The sequence below is a fragment of the Cygnus atratus genome, chromosome 7 (genome assembly GCF_013377495.2).
Source record: "Cygnus atratus isolate AKBS03 ecotype Queensland, Australia chromosome 7, CAtr_DNAZoo_HiC_assembly, whole genome shotgun sequence".
In the NCBI taxonomy this organism is placed as follows: domain Eukaryota; kingdom Metazoa; phylum Chordata; class Aves; order Anseriformes; family Anatidae; genus Cygnus; species Cygnus atratus.
Window position 1 is genome coordinate 28,830,507 of NC_066368.1, and position 19,150 is coordinate 28,849,656.

The 19,150-nt window shown below is 42.0% G+C and overlaps 1 protein-coding gene across 9 annotated transcripts in view; it reads right to left on the reverse strand.

Annotated features, from left to right (window-relative positions):
- Window positions 1-19,150, reverse strand: part of PHYHIPL (phytanoyl-CoA 2-hydroxylase interacting protein like) — a 122,251-nt gene that overhangs the window by 25,377 nt on the left and 77,724 nt on the right. The window contains exon 1 of one of the 9 annotated variants that reach the window (XM_035571335.1): window positions 9,108-9,251. The exons of the other annotated variants lie outside the window; for them this stretch is intronic. Within the exon in view, the coding sequence (XP_035427228.1) occupies window positions 9,108-9,213 (106 nt within the window). The 5' untranslated portion in view covers window positions 9,214-9,251. Of the gene's footprint in view, window positions 1-9,107; window positions 9,252-19,150 lie in introns of those variants that run through there. 9 annotated transcript variants of the gene reach the window in all.

The following is a 19,150-nucleotide window of genomic DNA, read 5'->3' on the forward strand; positions in this document are numbered from 1 at the left end:
TGAGCAGATAGGCCTAGGGGTTTTCAAGTCCTGTAATTAGAGATGTGTCTGGAAATTACATTTAGAGTTTAAAATCTAGAAAATAATCAGAAACGTTACCACTCTGAAAGCCATGTTTACCACTACCTTGAACATAAGATTACCAGCGTAACATCCATCATTAAAATGTAAGTGCATAATATTTACTTTATGTTATCAGATGCATCTTACAATTAGCATTAAAATACAATCTGCTACACACTCATCCTTATTCTTATCCCTTAGTTTATATAAACTCGTGTATAATTTCCCTTTACATACGTGAGATTAAAAGGACCGAAGACACAACATGAATCACTCCGCTGATGCTTGTATACTTGTACTTATGGCTGGCCAAGATTGAAAGAGCTTTTAAACATCTTTTCATCCTGCTGATTTTGAAGTCCATATGTCTTCAACCATAAGCACACATAAAAGAGAACTGAAAAAAAAATCCACCACAGAATAATCTTTTAAAAATGTTTTTTCTTCTAGCCCTAAAAGAGGCAAGATGAAATCCAGACAAACCGAAACTTGAGAGATAAAATTTGTATTAGACACGTGTCTGTATGTGTCAGGACTGAATGCACACACCCAAAGTTAGGAAGAATACAGTAGTTGTAAGATTGTGAAGATGCTGAGTTATGAATCTAAATTTACTTTTACACAGTCCTATTGAAGTAAGTGGAAAAGCTCAGAGACTAAACTCATGGGATACCTCTGACAATTGCAAACTGCACAATTCTCCTAACTAGAGTACATTCATACACAAAGCTCAACATGGGAATTCCTCAGACTGTTCTTATCGTCCTAGAGCTGCCAGCTGTGTCTGACTTAACAATATTGGAGAAATAAATTCCAGATACTGGTCTGTACGTGGAACTGAGAGTGCAACTCTGGTAACAGTTACTTCCTTTCATTCTGGAGGAATAAAAGAGTAACACTGAACTAGTTTTAAGGTTTCCCCTTTTTGGCAGCAGCTAGAACTGTCAAAACTCAGAGAAATTGTTGTTAGGTTATAAAAACACTATAGTTAATCATTGTTTTTGAAAACATCCATGCAAAACAGCTTACTCATTCAAGCATAAATAAAACAAGAACACTGTGAAAACAATAAAATAAAATTGATTAATGATTCAACTACAAACACCACTGTGAAAATTATCCAGCTACAAACACTGAAACAAATTCTAAACAAACCTTCTGTGCTGAAGGAAACATTTTCAAGGTCACATAAAGGATGCTGTGCTGTATAACAAAACAGCGTGGAAATCACAGGAAGTGATGTTGGAGCAGAGCTTTCTTTCGTTCCAATATCATAAGCATTTCATTTGTAGTACTTTCCTATGACAGTGACAAATTTTTATACATATATCATTGATTGAAAATGGCAGCAGAATTTTTTCAGACATGTTCCCAAATATTTAGGGTGGTGATTTAGGGCACTGGAACAGGTTGCTCAGAGAATCTGTGGGTGCCCCATCCCTGGAGGTGTTCAAGGCCTGGATGGGGCCCTGGGCAACCCAATCTGGTGGGAGGTGTCCCTGCCCATGGCAGGGGCTGGAACTGGATGAGCTTTTAAGGTCTCTTCCAACCCAAACCCTGCTATGATTCTATGACTTGGAAAAAGTACTCCAAGTGATATGCTTAAAACTGCTATCAAGACACAAGAAAACAGTGGATGATTCTGGGCCATGTTCAGGCAGAATTAAAAATAGCTTTCCAGGTTACATAAAGCACAAAAGGCCATGCATGCTGGCAGCATGGCAGACATACCTACTGTACAAAGCAGACAAAGAAAAACAAGCCCAGACTGGAAGGACTTTTAAAGATTACCTCCTCAGTCATGCGTAAAGATGCTGACACTACTTCAACAGCACAAAGAGAACTGAAACCTACCCTATTCCAAAAGCTGGGGCCTCCAAACCTGCTTTACAGAAGCCATGAATAATAAAAGGTAGAACAAATTACAGGGAATGGGTAAAGAAGGTGATCTTTCTAGATCATGGAGGGAAAAAAAGGAAAATTAATGAGGCAGAAAAGTCCCAGAATGAAAAAACAAGGTCAGGAAGATAAGCTTCAGCAAATCTTTGGAGCCAATTTAAAACAATGATGCCTGACTGAAACCAATTCAAAAATGAATGAGGAAATACAAGACATCTCTACGTGAGAATGTGATATAGCCCTTCCTCCCCCCCACACCCCCCATGACAGAAGAGTCTTCTGCTCATTCTAGAACCTATGACTTCTGGGACCAAGGACCTCGCTGGAAGGGTCCTGTAAAAGCTGAAGTGGCCTGTAGCACAGACTGATCTAGGTTATACACACATAACTGTAAGGTAACTAACAAGCTCAGAGAAGTTTGACTACGTAGTAGGCTGAGAAGAAAACTGCTACATATAGTTTAAGATAGAAGCTGAACAGATGAAGAGGTTACTAACAAGACTTACTCAAGAAAAACAGCTTTTGTCTTTGAGATTTTCAGTTTATGTGAAATTTTAAGTGAGGGGGTGGCTTGACATTCCTACTTCTCAAATGCTGGAGACAGTAGTATTTCTCTTCCCTAAATGATTCCTCCTGCCATGGTAGTTACTAAGAACTATCTGCAAGGCTGAACACTGGCTGGCAGAGAGGAGACTGACACACAGCAAAGCATGAAAGGAGTTCAGGTGCCTAACGGACTACCACAGAGCCTGCAGCTTTTTTGCAGGCTAAATAAGCATCTTCACGAACATTCTGGAAAGAGACATCACATTTCCTTATTGCAGACAACATCAAAATAGGAGCTGCAAACACGGTGTGGCTTGGAAACGTAGACAGAAAGTCATAAAATGGATTCTGCTACAGAATAAATAAAAATGCATTTGGAAATTATAATCTGGAAGAACAAAAGCCACAAAAGAAGGAACATACATAGGAGGCAGTAATGTTTAAGATACCCTAATTTAAAACAGTGAAAATTAACTACAAAAAACTCATCATACACTTGAGTTTCAACCTAGCAATATCAGCTTATAGCAGTGGGAGAGAACAGTGTTTCTGTATGTGAATCTGGCATAATTACACATCAAGCATTTAAGATGATTTACAGCGGATCTAGAAAAGTTTCAGTGAGCAATAACTGAGTCAGCTAGGGGCACAAATAAAATAGCAGACAACTTAAATAGCTAATCATACATAGCTTGGTTGTTGACAGATCAAACAGTTAATAATCTATTAAACAGATTTGCATAACGCTCTAAAAGGAGAAGAGGAGGGAGGAAGAAGGAAGGAAAATGACTCTAAAAATAAAGAATATTAAGGAAGGATGGAAATAATTGCATTTCATGACACAGGAATGTTGAAAAGTTATTTTTCAGCAAAGTCTCGCTAGTTATTAACGGCATCACTGCTTACGATACAAAACAAGAGTGTAAAATATTTGCATTAGTGAGATGAAGTGAAAGACATAAGCAAATCATTATTCTTCTTCTCTTCCACAATTCTAAACATCATTTATGAAGACTTCAAATAGTTGCTTGGACCCTTTTAATATACTTCTGTGTCCTAACAGTAAGGAATGTTACATGTGGAAATTTGTGCCTCTGGCAAAAATGTCAAGCTGAAATGATAATAAGTACTTTTATTTGCAACAAGAGAACTTTTGAAGCCATATACAAGATTCTGGCTCCTACCTGACAATAGCATTATTGCTTGTCACAAAGAAAAATAACCCCTAACTTTGCTAATTTGAAGTTCTGCCAACTAAGATGAAATTTTTTGGAAAAAAAATGCATTAATCAGTTGGCCATATCATTCAAATTCTAGAAAAGTGATGCAGTTTGCAGTTGAAGAGCATGTGTTTAAATCTACAGACTTGCAGTTAGGGAGAGAAAGAGAAATGACAATAACCTCCGAACTTTGTGTGATATCTGAATATCACACGGCATCTCTGTTATACTAGGTATTAACATAAGGATTATCTATTATGCTCAGAACTCATTATTAACAAAACAAAACACAACAACAACAAACTATGCAAGTCTCATTCAGGACACTGAGTATTACTTCCAAACTTGGATCTCTCAGTTGTTCTTCATGTAGGAGTCCACCTAGAAATTCATTTTTTTCCTGTCTCTCTGACTAACAGGACAATATTTCCAAAACAGCAGTGACACTGCTCGGTAATGCCATGAAAGGGATTTGAAGAACGGCTTCAGAGCCTGGACGATGCCACTCTATTCCTTATGTTCAAAAGACAAATATGTACATGATATGGCCAAGAAAACTCCTCTCATCTACAAACTCCAGAAATATGTTGCGGAATGCCCTGATAAACCCAACATGACAATAAACTTCTGAAATAAATAAGAAAACATGAGACAACCTCAAATAGCATGGAAAGCCAGAGATGCAAGTTGTTTATACAAGACAGAAATGCCATCTTAGCTTGTATGATGTAATACCTATATACAAGCTTTTCAGACTAAACAATTTTGATGGTGTCAAGTGTTTGGATGGTGATTGAATTGATTTACGTAACTGAAGCTGGCTAAGACACCGATTCCAATTGTGATCCTGACACCCAAATACTATCTTCATATATTATGAACACACAGAAAAAACAAAACAAAAAAAACTTTAAAAACATGTTAGTAAGACTGTATAGTTTAAACCATCAATAGTTAGAAATATCAGAATGAAGCACACTTGAATAACCTTAAATTGTCCCCTTTGTATGTTCAAATTATGATATAGTCTTTAATTGCATGATTACATACTATTTTTCTACACAAATTCTGACTCATTCAACATATTGAATAGTGCGTACATAATGAACTATTTTTCTTGTAACAGCTACTCACTATTGTTCAGTGTGTAGTCCCAGGACTTATTTATTACACATTATTCAGATCCTGCTCTGAAGACAAAATTATGAATTTAATCATGGGCTTTTCCAAGTACCTCATGGGTTTTCCAGGCTACTATGGTGCCTGGCTGCTTAAAAAACATTCATTAGTTTATTTTGAAAACATCTCTGTGAGGGAAGGAAATAATATTACTTCCATTTTACACATAGAAAAGTGAGGCATGGAGAAATTAAGAAAAAAAGTTACTTTCAGTGCCTATTTAACATCATTAATATCTCTCCCCGCCCCCCAAGCATTTAGCACTGTGCTTTCTGTATGTTCAGTCTCACTCTCACTGACATTACCTGCAAATGATGACTCTCAGTACCCTTGAAATCCTGATAGCACGGTCCCAGAATCAAGCACCCAGAAAAGGAGGAACACAAGTAACAAATCCCTGTGAAAAGCAGGTAGCTCTTGCTCAGCTTCATGCAAGTCAGACAAAATTTTTTTCTCCATTATTTCTTCCCCTACTTTGCTTCCAACACCACCACTCAACATCCCCAGTATTCACTACACAACCTTCAATGTCCTAGCACCATGCCAGTTCTGCATAGAGGACTGTACTTTACCATTTCCTAGCTTTAAGAGCTTAACTTGGTAACCCTAACAACCCATTATGTCTGCCATTTCTTAGGTCTTACAAAACAGCACCTGAACAAAAGATGAAAATCTACTTGTAGCTTCGTATCAATCCTCACATAGGTAACCAGCAGCGTTGGAACATTTAGGTGCACAGTTAACAGCCACCTGCATAGCTACCACCTGAACTAAAGAGCCTGCTGTCAGCCATACCAGACTGCCATCCTTCAAATGGATAAGCACTGAAAAAGGATGTCATGCTTTGCCAGGGGATTTTAGATATCTTTGCTGGTAAATAAACAAGGAGATGGCATCTGGCTATGGAACGTTGCATACTCATACATATTGACCTTTGTCTGCCTATAACCAAAAGATAGCTACTTCTGTCCTCTTCCTTGAGCTTGTTCCTGTCCTGCCCCTTCTTCTGCTGCCCAGCCACCCTCCAGAAGTCCTGTTCTTCATTCCTAAGGCTGTCATTTTGGTCCCAGCCTCTTTGCTCAGCAAGTCTCAGTTACATTCATTTACCCCTAATCTCTGTGGTCCAAACTGCCCTGTTCCCCCACCCACATTCTCATACTTTCCGTCTCTTCTTTGCAGACAGGTCTCCAGGTTTTCTTTTCTTCACAGGCTCCCAATTCTAATTCCATCCTCATTCACCCAACTCATCTAATCTGGGTGAACACCTCCTCCTCTTATTTTCCCAACTTTTCTTCTCTGGGTACCCCATCCAAATCTGGATCACCTCCCTTGCTACTTCGTCTTCTCTTCCCATTCTCATTTGAGGTCATTCTTCCCACCCATTTTCACATGCAATTTAATCCTCATAAACATCTCCACCTTTTAAGTTTCTTCTGTTCTTTCGCCCTCGACCAGCCGCAGCCTGTCTCTACTAGCTCCATGCCCGTGTGCCTTCTGGGCCAATCCTCTCGCTCCTCTCCCAGTCCAATACTCCCAAGTTCCAACATCCTCGTTGAAGATTTGCTGCTCTGCTTTTCTCCTTTTTGCATTTGGACAGGTGCCTTTCTCTCCCCAGCTGCCTGTGCCAACTGCGGGAGCACAGAAAGCAGATGACAGCGTCACTGCTCTCCCGCTGGCAGGACTCCAGCAGCCCAAGAGCAGCATCTGTAGGGGGAGCCCTGCACAACGAAGGAAATTCAGCTCCTAAAATCTGTCACTGTTCTTTCTACCAAGTCTCTGAAAGGGAGAGTTTTTTCAAAATTTCGGAAGTTATATATACATTCACAGAATTGGCCTGTTCATGACGCAAAGGCCATCTATCTACTAAAGGTTAATACCCAGGTAGGGTCAATACAAATTTCTCAAAATGGTCACCAGAATTTTAAACACAGCTCAAACATTCTTTCCCTGCCTAAGTTCACAAAAATATGGCTGCAACATTCAGATATGGCAAAGGAAAGCAACAAATGATGTGCTTTTTTTCTGCAAAGTGAGTTCATCACAGTTCTAAGGAACTAAATGTTAGCCTGTGCAACAGACTAATACAAAGCTGTGCTAGTAGACACAACTAAAATAAGAAAAAAATACAAGATATATTCATAAATAACAAAGAATGCTGAAAATAAGAGCTGATAATTGGCTTTATAATTTTGCATTCACTTTAAACCAAATCTTACTAGGTGTTTTTATTTAAAGATCTCCAAAATGTATACATTTGTTTTATTTTGCCTGAAATTTTTAAGTTTTCTAAATGGTCTGATTCATTAAGAGAGGTGGTGATATCTGTAAAAAACCTGAAACAAACAGGAAAAAAAAAATCTAAAAAGATATGGATTGTGATATTATTAATTGCTCACTCCGATTCCTGGATTTCTGGTTCCTGTATATTCTGCCACAGAAGGTATAACCCAGTTTTCTGAATACACAATGTTTCAATATTAATTCCCTCATCTTAAAAATACAAAAAAAAAAATTGTTATCTGAGTAAATATTTCATTATTGCGTACAGTTTTACTGCAACATTGCCTGCAATTCCAAATTACGAGTGCAGCAGAATTTATATCATGGTTGAATTTGCTATGCTACCATTTCGTTGGCTGTCTTCATGGCTACTATTGTTTAGGGATAAAGGACATTTTCAAAAGATTAAAATCTAGCTTAATTCACGACAGGTAACACATATTTATGTTTATTGCAAAACTTTGACCTCAGTGATACCAGCATACCATCCTGACAGCTCAGTCTTTCACAGCTAAGATACCCTAAAATAAATCATAAGTATTTATAATATAAATGCACTAACTAAACCCACGTACACAGTTGGGGATATAAATGTGTTGCACATGCATTTGCATGCTTACCTAGAAAGATTAACACCCAAATCTTTGCTTGCTTGTTTTTATGATCCCATTTAAACAAGCTTTTTGATACATAAGTGCCACCTGTAGGAAATACTGAAGTATGCTCCAGTGCGATCTTGTGCCAAGTAAGGCACTGAGTTGCATATTTTGTATGCCCGATGTAGGTGCCCCTTTCAGAAATTCGACCGCGTATGGTAGGAAACAATGACCCTGTATGATAGGGACTTGCTTGATGGAGATTGGTTTGTCAAGTCAGATCTACAGGAAAGCTGTTGTTTTATTGTGAACCCTACTCAAACAGGAATTAAAATGAAAAATAAAAAACACTGTATTTTTTCCATTTGCCGGTCTGTATGACTCTGTTTCACAGAAATCATGCATGTTTAACTACAGAATGTTGAACCAAATAGTGTCTGAGATGATTAACATGGAGTACTTCACTATGACTGCCTGGGGCAGACAAATATTAGGGATTGCATAATTTTTCCATTTTCACTTCTTGCCAGCATCAATAAAAAGAAACAAACGTGAAATAGTGTTTTAACAAAACAAGCCCAGCCTCTACTACTACATATGTAGTTCATTTTTTCTAAGTAGTGCATTGGGCTTGAGAGGACGGAAGTGGATATTCCACCTGAGACCAAACATCAAAAAAAAAATCAAAGAATTGCCAATGCCACTGCAAAAATGATTACTGAAAAGACTTTTCAGTGTGTTAGCAATTACTTGATTTTTTCAAGAAAAACAGAGAGCTTGCAGAATTCCATTGTTTAAAAGATTAAGTCTATCTTGGTCAAAGGAGCGAAGTATTTCATCAGAACTACTTTGAAAAAAAAAAAAAAAAAAAGAAAAAGACTGAGGAAGCTGGCTGCCTGTTCCTGTATACGCTACCTATGACAGGCTCTGACAATCCACCCACAGCAAGGAAATAGTTGAATTAATGCCACTGTGTCATTCACCCGTACGGGATTGCCATTGCCCAGTATGTGCACCTGCTAACACACACCGTACGCTCAAAGCACGCTACATCCATAAAAACGGGAAGTTATTTTTGCCAAGCAGACACTCGGACGAGAGGATGGGCACGGTCGGGTATCGGCACGCCACCAGTGGTTCTCTCCCGGCTGGCAACCCGGGCTTCACCACGCGGTCTGCCCCCGGAGCGCTGCGCTGCGCTCCGCCACCCCCCGCAGCCCCGCCGCCCGGTGCTGTCCGCGGTGCTGACCCGCCCGCCCCGTCCCTTTTGTTCTCGCTGGCGGCGGGGCGGCGGCGGACAAAGGGCCGCGCGGCGCGGCCTTACCGTCCCTCTCGCAGAGCTGGATGGCCTCCAGGCTCAGGTTCTTGAGCACCTCCTCGCAGGGGCTGCCGGGGCTGCTCATGGTGGGCGCCAGGCGCGGAGCCTCCATCGCGCCCCTCGCCGCTCCCTGCTGTGCCTGGGCGCCGGGCGGGGCGGGCGGGCGGGGCGGGCGGGAGCGCGGAGCGGGGCCGTCACCGCAGCGAGCGGGGAGGGGGCGGCCGCGTTTAAAGGGGCCGCGCCGAGACGGCGCCACGGCGGCTCGCCCGCTCCCCCCCCGCCCTTATGTAACGGCCGCGCCGCCGCACCCGCGCCCCCCCCGCCGCGGGCACGCGCCGGCCCCTCACGGCGCGGCCGTTGCTAACGGCCGGCGGCGCGCGGGCGGCTGAGGCGCCCCGCAGGCAGCGGCTGAGGCGGCCCTCGGGGAGCCCAACGCCGCCGCCGCCCCTCTGCGGCCCGGCACCTGCCGCTCCTCGCCCTCGGGCCGCGCTGTGGTGCGCGCTGCCCTTGCGGAGGAGCCCAGAGCGCTGCGCGTGCCGCGGGAGCTCCCCTCGAGCCTCCCGTCACGGATCTGAGGGAGGAAATACTGCCCGTGGCTAGACGGCCACAGCACGGGGAGAAGGTCGGGGGTGGCAGGGCCGGGGGCGAGGACTGCCACTTGCGGCCACCTTCCCCGCGCGCCTTCACTCGGCGGGAAGGACAAGTAACCCCAGTGCACCAGCGCCAGCCTTCTGTGAGGAGCACGCTTCTTTCTCAGCGGGGACAGGAATCCCACCCCAGCTAACAGCGTCAGGCACAAGAACTGGGCTGGAAAGGGAGCACGTTTAATTCGAGAGCAATAGAAGAAGAAACTAAAACGCTCACAGCACCGCACCCTTGGTGTGTGACAGCTCAGCCCCCTCACCGCAGGGCCACGGTGGAGATGAAGGGCAAACTCTTGAGCTCGGGGCTGCGGAAGCACGGCACGCTTTCCCAGTTTTTCCCAGATCAAATTTGGGATCAGGGTACTCGTGCTCGGATGAGATTGCCTGCCTCCAGATAAACCAGTTTCAGTCCATTTCCTACCTCACTACACAATAAGTGTTCCTGGCACCTCTCTGCTCACCTTTTTGTTTCACAAAACCGAAATTGGCCCCGTTTGGCCACTGATAAATTACCCCACGCAGGTCCCTGACAGCCTTGTGGCAGTGATGTCTCCGGGCCAGTACCGCCAGCTGGCAAGCCTCAAGTGCCCCTAAAGCTCCCGTCCGCCAGTGGAGCCCCAGCAGCCTCCCAAGCCTCCCCCAGTGCGTGCTCCCTGATCTGACGTAGTCCCAAGCTCCATGCAGTCAAATGTTTGTCACTCAGGTGGCTTTCCACCGGACTTTGGGATCATCCTGTTCTTTATGATGGTTTCTAGGGACACTAAGCTGAGGAAATGAGCTCTGGCATTATCTTTCACAAAGCCATTGCCAAGAGCTGCTGTCTGGGAGAAGGGAACAGATTTGAGGAGCCCTGACTTCCACAGCACCTTCAAAGGGCCGTGGTGCAGCGCAGGAAGAAAGCACAATGCTGAGCACCCTTCCTGCTCCATCTCCTCTCTGCTCCCTCCCTCTCTTGCTCACCTTCTATTTTCTGCTCCTCTGCCTCTGCTGTTTTTTTCACCTCAAATGAAAACGTGTGAAGAAGGGTCAGACAGAGGAAAAATGGAGTGAGTGGGAAGGAAACCTAAAGGAAGAGAAAATGAAAAGGAAGCAATAACAGACAGGGTGGGAGAGTGTGAGTCAACGGGGAGGTGGGGAGGGAGAGGAATATATGAATGAACACACAGACAGAACGAGGACAAATGTAGAATCTGAGAGGGAAGAAATGAAAGCGGGTGAGACTGCATTCATCAGGTTTTAATTTTGGCTCTGACAACCATTCATTCCCTGCATAGAAGCAAACCCTTCCTACTCATATTGCGACTGTTCTTAGCACACCGTCATCTCCTACATAAGGCTGGGTAATTTCTTTCTTTGAAGACGCTGTGTTTAGTCTCTCAGCCTTATGCTCCACGTTCGTTCCTTTCCACAACCGTGGCAGACTTCTCAGCAGCTCACAACAACCATGTTACTTATTTGCTACAACATTACATAAAGTCCATTTGAGGCAGATGGTGTTAATACTGAGAGAATTCCAATTTTATTCTCGCTGCCTCTATTTAATACACCATTCTCTCCTCTACTTTTTATTTTGAGCTAGTGAGATCAGGATTTTAAGGACTGATGGATTTTGCATAGATATTTGAAAGCAGACAGCCTTGGAGGTGTTCCCAGTCCTCCAAGGCCTCTCGTTTCTCAGCTGCCTTTTAGTAATAACTTCTGGCTGAATTGCATCTATTTATCTCCCCAAACCATCACACTTTTTTTTGAAGAAAAGACTAGTTAGTGTACAAATACTGCCAGACTCCTGTGGAACGGTGCCACAGAGAAACCTATTCCACAGCTCTGCCCTTCCGAAGCATGAAACAAGCTAGACCTGCCTGTGACAGCTTTTTGCAGAGTCACTCTTCAGACATGCTTCCTTCAGCCAATAGCTATTCCCATCACCTGGGCTAGGCATAAACACTCTGTAAAGCTCAAATTACTCCCAGATTTTATTTCATTTACTGTACTGGAGTCACTCTGTGATGCCCTAGGTATTTCAGTCTCGAAGCACACAGCACTATCCTAGTGTTCCTCTTATCTGAGAGAACTGTATACTCGGCTTGTCTCCTGAACAAGGAATAGCATTATCTGAGGCACAAATTACATTTGTGCTAAAGGATGACAGAGCCTCAGCCTATAATCAGAAAGTTTATTCTGAGGTGGATTATCCCTGACAGTGTTTAGCAAAAAATGTCACAAATCACAAATATGGGTCAACATTATGTAATGGGAAGCCTGCCAATGGCAGCAGAATATTAGAGACAACGAAGTGGCATGTGTCTAGAACTGCAAAAGCTTGCAAAAAATCTGCCACAACACCAACCTCCAGCACTTTCAACATTAGATAAGAAGGGTATTACCAGTTTCTGTAGTTCAACATGGGTGTATCTGTTATTACAGCAACCTTGTGCAAGCAGAGAGAAGCAGCATTTTCTAACACATTAGCAGTACCAGCAAACACGGGCTGTGGCATGCACCTCTTGCCTGGCCAGGTTAAACAGCCTCAGCTCTCCTGCCTTCGCCTGGCATTTACAGCCCCCAGGCAGGGCACAAAGGTCTTGCAGCAGGGCTACCATGTACAGCAGACAGGCAGAGAGGCTTCCCACTGGGAAGTTTCTTTCCTGCAAGCCATGACCTTATTCAGGCCATAAACACAAGAGGAAAAGGTGCTCTCCTCCCCACAAACAAAACCGCACCATCACGAGCTTCAGTCCTGCCTCTGTTATCTTAGCACTCCATCTTGGTAAAAGTGCTTCGTAGCAGCAGAGTACAGCACAAAGCAGTAAGGAAACTGCATTGTCCTTATTTGAAAACACTTTTTCAGTTCACACTAGCAGGTTTTTATTTGTGAGTTAAAAAAGAAACCTTTCTCAGACTTCAGCAAGACTCAGAGTTTCAGCCATTCCTTCCCACTTGGAAATAAAAAAGACTTGTGTTATTGCTCAATGGACTGTGGAAACAGAAGGCAGAAAGGCTACAGACACGGTTTTCAGTAAAGAAAAACAAGGGAGCAAAAAAAGACAGCCCTTTTTTCTATTAATATGTCACTTCTGAGAAGAGCAAAACATTAAAGGTCAGAAACATGGAAGGGTCAAAAATAGTATCCAGCATTTTGGGTCATTCCTAATAAGACCAAGACTAAACTTAGCAAATAACTCCTGAAGACTCATGGAGAAACACTTTGCAATTTCACGGTCATTCTTTGTCTTTAGTGGACATCCCAGTGTTTCAGCATGCAAAGGCATATACTTGCAAATGATTGTGTGCAAGATATTCTTGGAATACCATAGGACTGAAGTAAAGTCCACACAGTAGAGACAGGAAGACAAAAAAAGATTTAAGACCCTTTAGTGAAAGCCGCAACTGTGTAGTGTTAATGCGCAGTGTGACACAGCTTCCTTTTCTACACTGAGAAAGACATTGATGTATGACAGTTTGGCACACTAGGCATGGTATCTCGCTGGGAACCTCTCTGCTTTTCCTCAGATAGCTTAGCAAGAGTCTCCTCAAATGCTCAGACAGAAAGTGTGATGGCACGGATCCCCCTTTTTTCTCTGGGAAAATCCAAGGCAGAGCAGCAGTGTTTGCGTCTTAAATCCCGAGTGAGTCTTTCACACACTCCCCCCCTCCACTGGGGTCACTGCTGCAGCCAGGCACCCTGGCACTAAGTCCTGTGGCCAGGCTGCGGCTCTCTCAGAAAGGAGTCCTGTCGGTTGGTTTCTGCTCTCGTCTTGCTTGTGATGCTGGGAAGCCCTCACAACTTGTGGGAACTGTCCAGTGGTTTATACACAATAGCTCATACATCTCAAAATGCCTCTCCTTCTCTGTTTGGAAGGTTCCGTTGCAGTAATTGCATTCAGTTTATGCATTCAGGCTTTTCTTGCAAGGCCAAAAAACATACTATAAAACACCAAAGATACAATTCTGAAGTACTCTTTTGACTTCTGGTGCCAGGGATCCACTCACAAATCTAGTTTTTTGTATAACATGGCATGGAATGGCATCTGTAAAACTAGTCTGCTACTCACTCAGGAAAAAAGCCAGTCAGTGTGAGAAAGAGGCAACACAGAAAGAGTCACAAAAGCATGAGGAGCACAGACAGGGCAACAAAGTGTGACTGCTTTTCAAGTCTCCCAGCACAAATATTAGAGAGTGTCAAATGCAGTTAACAACAACCATCTTCAAAACAAAGAGAAGGAGGAGGTGATACTTCACACAATGCTTATTACACTTGTAGAGCTTTTTGCCAAGGGAGAGTGTCAATGCTAAAAGTTTGCACTGGATCAAGGAGAGGCTAGAAAAGTTCAGGGGAAAGAAATCCTTCAGAGTTAGTAAATGCATAAGTGATATAGGGTCCCTTAGCTGGAAACGATTAGAGTCTGGGGAAGAGTTACTGAAGAGAAGTATATGTGCTTGTCCTGGTCTTCTCTAAACAACCATTTACAACCATTGCTGAAGACAGGAAGCTGTGCTTGGTAGCTCTTTGGTCTGACCCAGCACCATCAAGGAAATGCTCTGGTATTTACCCTTTCATCCCTCATTCCCCACCCCATCCCCACTCATAATAAACACTTCAAAATTTGGAGCTCTCCAACTGTACCATCTGGGTATGCAACTTCCAACTTACTCTGAGCACTGTAAGCGGTTAAAAGGAAATGTTCCTCTCATATTAATGAAAAGATATCAAGCAAATTATTATTTTATTAATGCTATTTATACTGCTGCTTTCTGAATTTCAGTTTTCTGATCTGCTTTGTAAAGCCCAAATAAGCATTTAAGAAAGACAAATACATCACAGATGACTATAATGTATTTGTGGCTTCATAAAATTTATTTGTTGCCTAATGGGCACAAAGTACTGTTAATGATTGCCATTATCATTTATTTATTTGCTTTTCTTTAAGTTTAGCCTCACTTTATTAGATCTGTGGTATCTCTAGAGAACAACTAGAACCGTTTATATTCCCTCTCTCCTCTGTGCTGTTAATCATTCTCCTTACTTCAGTATCATTTTCACATTTAATTAGTGCTTTATCCTCCACATACTGGACCATATCTTGACCTTTAAAGGATACTACTGAGTACATATCCTCATGCATATCTCCATGAATGCTGACTGCTATTCAGATTTAATTTCTGTCTACAGTTCAGTGGCCAGCTTGTGATACCTTTAAATGAATTTTAGCTCAAGCTGACTTGATTTTGTATTTCCCTTAAGAAATTGTGCAACAGAGCATCAAATACCTCTGTAAAAGTCTTAATGCTACTCTGTACTCTACTAACCTGTCACCATCTTAAAAAAAAAAAAAAAAAGACAGAGGAACTTCCTAATTTGCACGGTTTAGTTTACTGTAGTACACCTGTGTAATATCTGGTTCTCATTATACTATTTGCCTTCATATGAATAAATTTTCTCCTCCTGCTTTCATATTTATACTATTACTTTCAATCTTGAACCATGCTCTTAAAACAATAGTTTCCATAGTTACTCTTAATTCAATTTTTAAAGCCTGTGACATGCTGATACTTCATTAGTCTCCCAATACCTCCTCAATTCCCTGTGATATTTTAACAACTAGCTGTTCTATTAGTTCTATAAATACCCAAAGGGACACCTCAGCTGTATTTGTTCAAGTGATGATATTTCATTATGTATTTCTTAGTTACTTTTTCCCAGCAGTTCACAATTACATCAATGATTTCTTAACCAAGCCATTATTCAAAGTTTAATCCCCTTCCCAATAAACTTCATGGCAAAAGTCCAATTAGTTTTAGTGGGAATAAGAACTGGTCCCAAAATTTATCTCCCTATTACAAATTAATTACCATTAGTATTTTCTTGGTAAAGTCATTTTGCTGCACTGTGCCTTCAGGACTTACAACAGTCTCTTCATATTATCTTTAACCTCTTGACACCTTTTTCAACGTATTTTCTGGCTGTCCCCATTTTTCTTGTGTGCACTAAACTTGGAATACAAAAGCCTATTTTGGTGGCCCTCCAGTTTTCAGTTTCCTAGTGTGGTTAATATTTTACTTTTACTTGCTTAAGTAGCCCACAGTGACCAATTCCTCTCTTTGGTGTTTCCCATTTTCATTAGAACAAGATACATTTCTGCTTGCTTTCCATTACAGTATCTTCTAGAGTCTTTCCCACTGCCCTTCCCCTTTCCACAAGGGCTTTTCATGATTACCTGGAATGATCCTGTGCATTAGATTTTCCTTATGATACTACACCCCTTCACTGGATGACATCAAAACTATGTGAAGACAGCCACGCAGGAGGTAATACATAATAAACAAAGTCTAAGCGACTGATTCTTCAATGTCATCTACTGATCTAGCTTTTGTATAACTACAGAGGTTTACATTTTTTGTTTGTTTTTTGTATAGGCACAGAAGACGGTCATTTCAGATTAATGCTGGTGCCTGCCAGGTTTGCACTACCAAGATCTACTATGACTGAGGTCACGTGGCAAGACAGGAAAGACATCACTGTCTTATCCCCCACTGCTACCATAAAAAAAAAAGAAAAAAAAAAAGCTAAAAGCTAATTAACTGCTAAGGAAACAGAAGGAAAATTATGCTAAATGAATGAGAAGAAGACACCCAGACATTCCCTCTCCTTGGCTCAGAGCCTAGATGCATAGTGAGACTAGGCTTGTATTTCACTCACTTGACTCACAGTCACTTACTACAAACTCTTACACTCTCTTTCAGATCTCTGATTATTTAACTGTGAGACCCACAATTAGAATTTCACAAAGAAATACATTAGAAACAGCAATTAAGAGTTGTGTTTTACGTGGTTTTGCTCTGGTAGGAATGTATGCCTGCTTCAGCAGCCATATACAGTCAGATAAGACAGGAAGAGAATACAAACAGGCAATAAAGTGGCTATTAGTTTATAACACTGTTTTAACATTCATCAGCATTTTAATTAAACCATGCTCTGCTCTGAACAATGTCTTATCACCATTACTTGCGTTCTGAATATATGCCAGCCCTACAGCGTGTTCTTTATATGCATTGTAGCAACCCTTACAGATTGCTGTTCCTGTACAGTGCCCTGGAGTGCTTAGAATTAGTGGAGAAATCATAGCATTGTGAGCCTTGAAAATCACAAGACTGACTCCAAAATCAGTCAGTGACTGATTCGCTGCTCATGGTTCTTAGACCAGGCTGCACAGGAGGACAGTTGCAAAGGCTGATGTTATCCTAAGGAGCTTATTTGCCCTAGGATCTTTCCACAGCCAGTGGGGAGTGGCAAATTCCTCTACAGCATGTCTCCACAAGAGCTCATTGTAGGTGCACTGGGTTGCTCCAGAAGAAGTGCTTTCTCTTGATTCTGCAAGAAGCTGAGGAAGAAAAGCACCCTGAAGCTAAAGCCAGTCTTTGTGAATGCCCCCCAGCTTATTCTTATATGGTTGTAACAGCCGCCTCTGATAATCTGCAAGATACTTTGCAATGACAAACGAGAACAGCAAATGTGTCAAAACCCCCCTTTGAGGCTAACATTAGCCCTTGTAAAAGCCTCTCACCCCCTTGTCCGAAGTTCAGGCAGCTTAATATACATGGCACACTCCCAGGGACAGTGCTGGCTGCCAAGCAGAGCAAGCAGTCATTTGTCCAGGCACAGCTGCTGCCTGATGACAGAGGTCTGACAGTGGCTCCCCTGTGATGGAGCGTGGGTCTGTTTTCAGACTTGTCTGATCACTGCTTATCTGTGGCCTGCTGAACTCGCATCAGAAGCTCATCATCTGTAAATTTGTTTTCTCTAATTTCCTCTTACTCTTCCACTAATCGCTAACCTGATATCTTGTGTGAGCTTTTTTTTTTTTTTTTCCTTTTGGTATCAGTATTTTTTATTCTTACTTCCTTCTAATTGTTCTCAATTTTCAATCTAACCTCATCTACTCCCATCTTTCTCAATGCCAACTTCTGAATAATGTATCTCCACATAAATTCGATTTAGCCAGTGATGTAATTTTTTTAGGTTTCAACACATGACATCTACCTGGTCATATCTGGTGTGGGGAGGAGAAATGAGGTAGAGAATAGCAAAAAAGGCAAAAAATTCCTTTCATTGTTGACAATTTTTTTAGTTAAATTAAATTTACTGGTCTCTTGTCCTTAGCATGACTATTTACATTATCAGCTGCTAGATGAGAAAGTTGTCTCTATGGATTTTATCAATTACATAACATATTCCTTGTCATGCTGTGGAGAGATGAATCTGCGCATATAAGCAACAGGAAAGTTTTAGAACAGCAGACCAACAAAAGTAACCAAGTAAGGTGGAGCTATACAGAGTTTTGGAGTTTAACTGCTAGTCGCCTAGATTAGCTCCACCATTTTGTGTGGGCAATAGCTATATTACTACAGTTTATTTCCTTAATTTTTTAGAACATTCACTACCCTTTGAAGCTGTAGCTCCTTCAAAATAATTTAGAGGTTGCACCAGTCTAATTATACACAGGTCTAAAGTGATATAGTTAATGTCATACAAAAACTGAGCACAGAAAACCCCTTTAATTTCTATGTACCATTAAACAGCACCTGCCAGGAATGAATTAGCCCTGGTATTAAGATAATACCAAAGCTTGTGTGTATTTTGGGAGCAGAGCCAAACGTTCATTTATAGCCAAAAATCTAGAAACATGTTACTACTACCTGTGTGTTTACATGCATAAAATGCATACAAGCAAGGTTACTCAGAAAAGGCAGATATGGCACAGAGTAAGCCTAAGGAGAGGCGGAAAACTGAAATTCTTCAGCACTGATCAAGTACTTCTCACGTTTGCCTAATAGTGCAATAGAAATGATGCCAGTGGCACTACATTACATCCAAATACTCCATTCTCAGCAGAGGGTTTGAGACCAGAGCGAAAATGCTCTGCCGTAACTTTTTATCATCTACCCTGTGGTTTTGTTCTTTCATCGATAATATATCACTATAACCTTAGGAGAGTATACGTCAAGCTAAGTCCAACGGTTAATGAGATTAGCAGGTATCAGACCCATAGGCTATCTATAGCCTGAGCACCAAGTCTCATGCCCTCAGGCATTAATAACAGGGCTGTCACAACCATCAAAAATGCATGTAGCTGGCCTCTACCTGAACTGCAAGCAAAGCTTCCTGCTTCTAGCACAGCAGCAGAAATGTGTCTGATAGAAATGTGACAGCAACTAATTCAAGGAGAAAAACCAGGAAGATGTTCCAAGATGTTTTTAGGGCTTTTCCTCATGCTTAGGAGGAATAAGGGATGCTTACTGACAAACGAGACACACACTGGGAAGCCCAGCTGTGAAAGCAGAGATTGCTTCCCCCACCCCTCTCACCAGGTAGCTCAAAACTGCATTCCTAAATAAAATTTGCAAAAA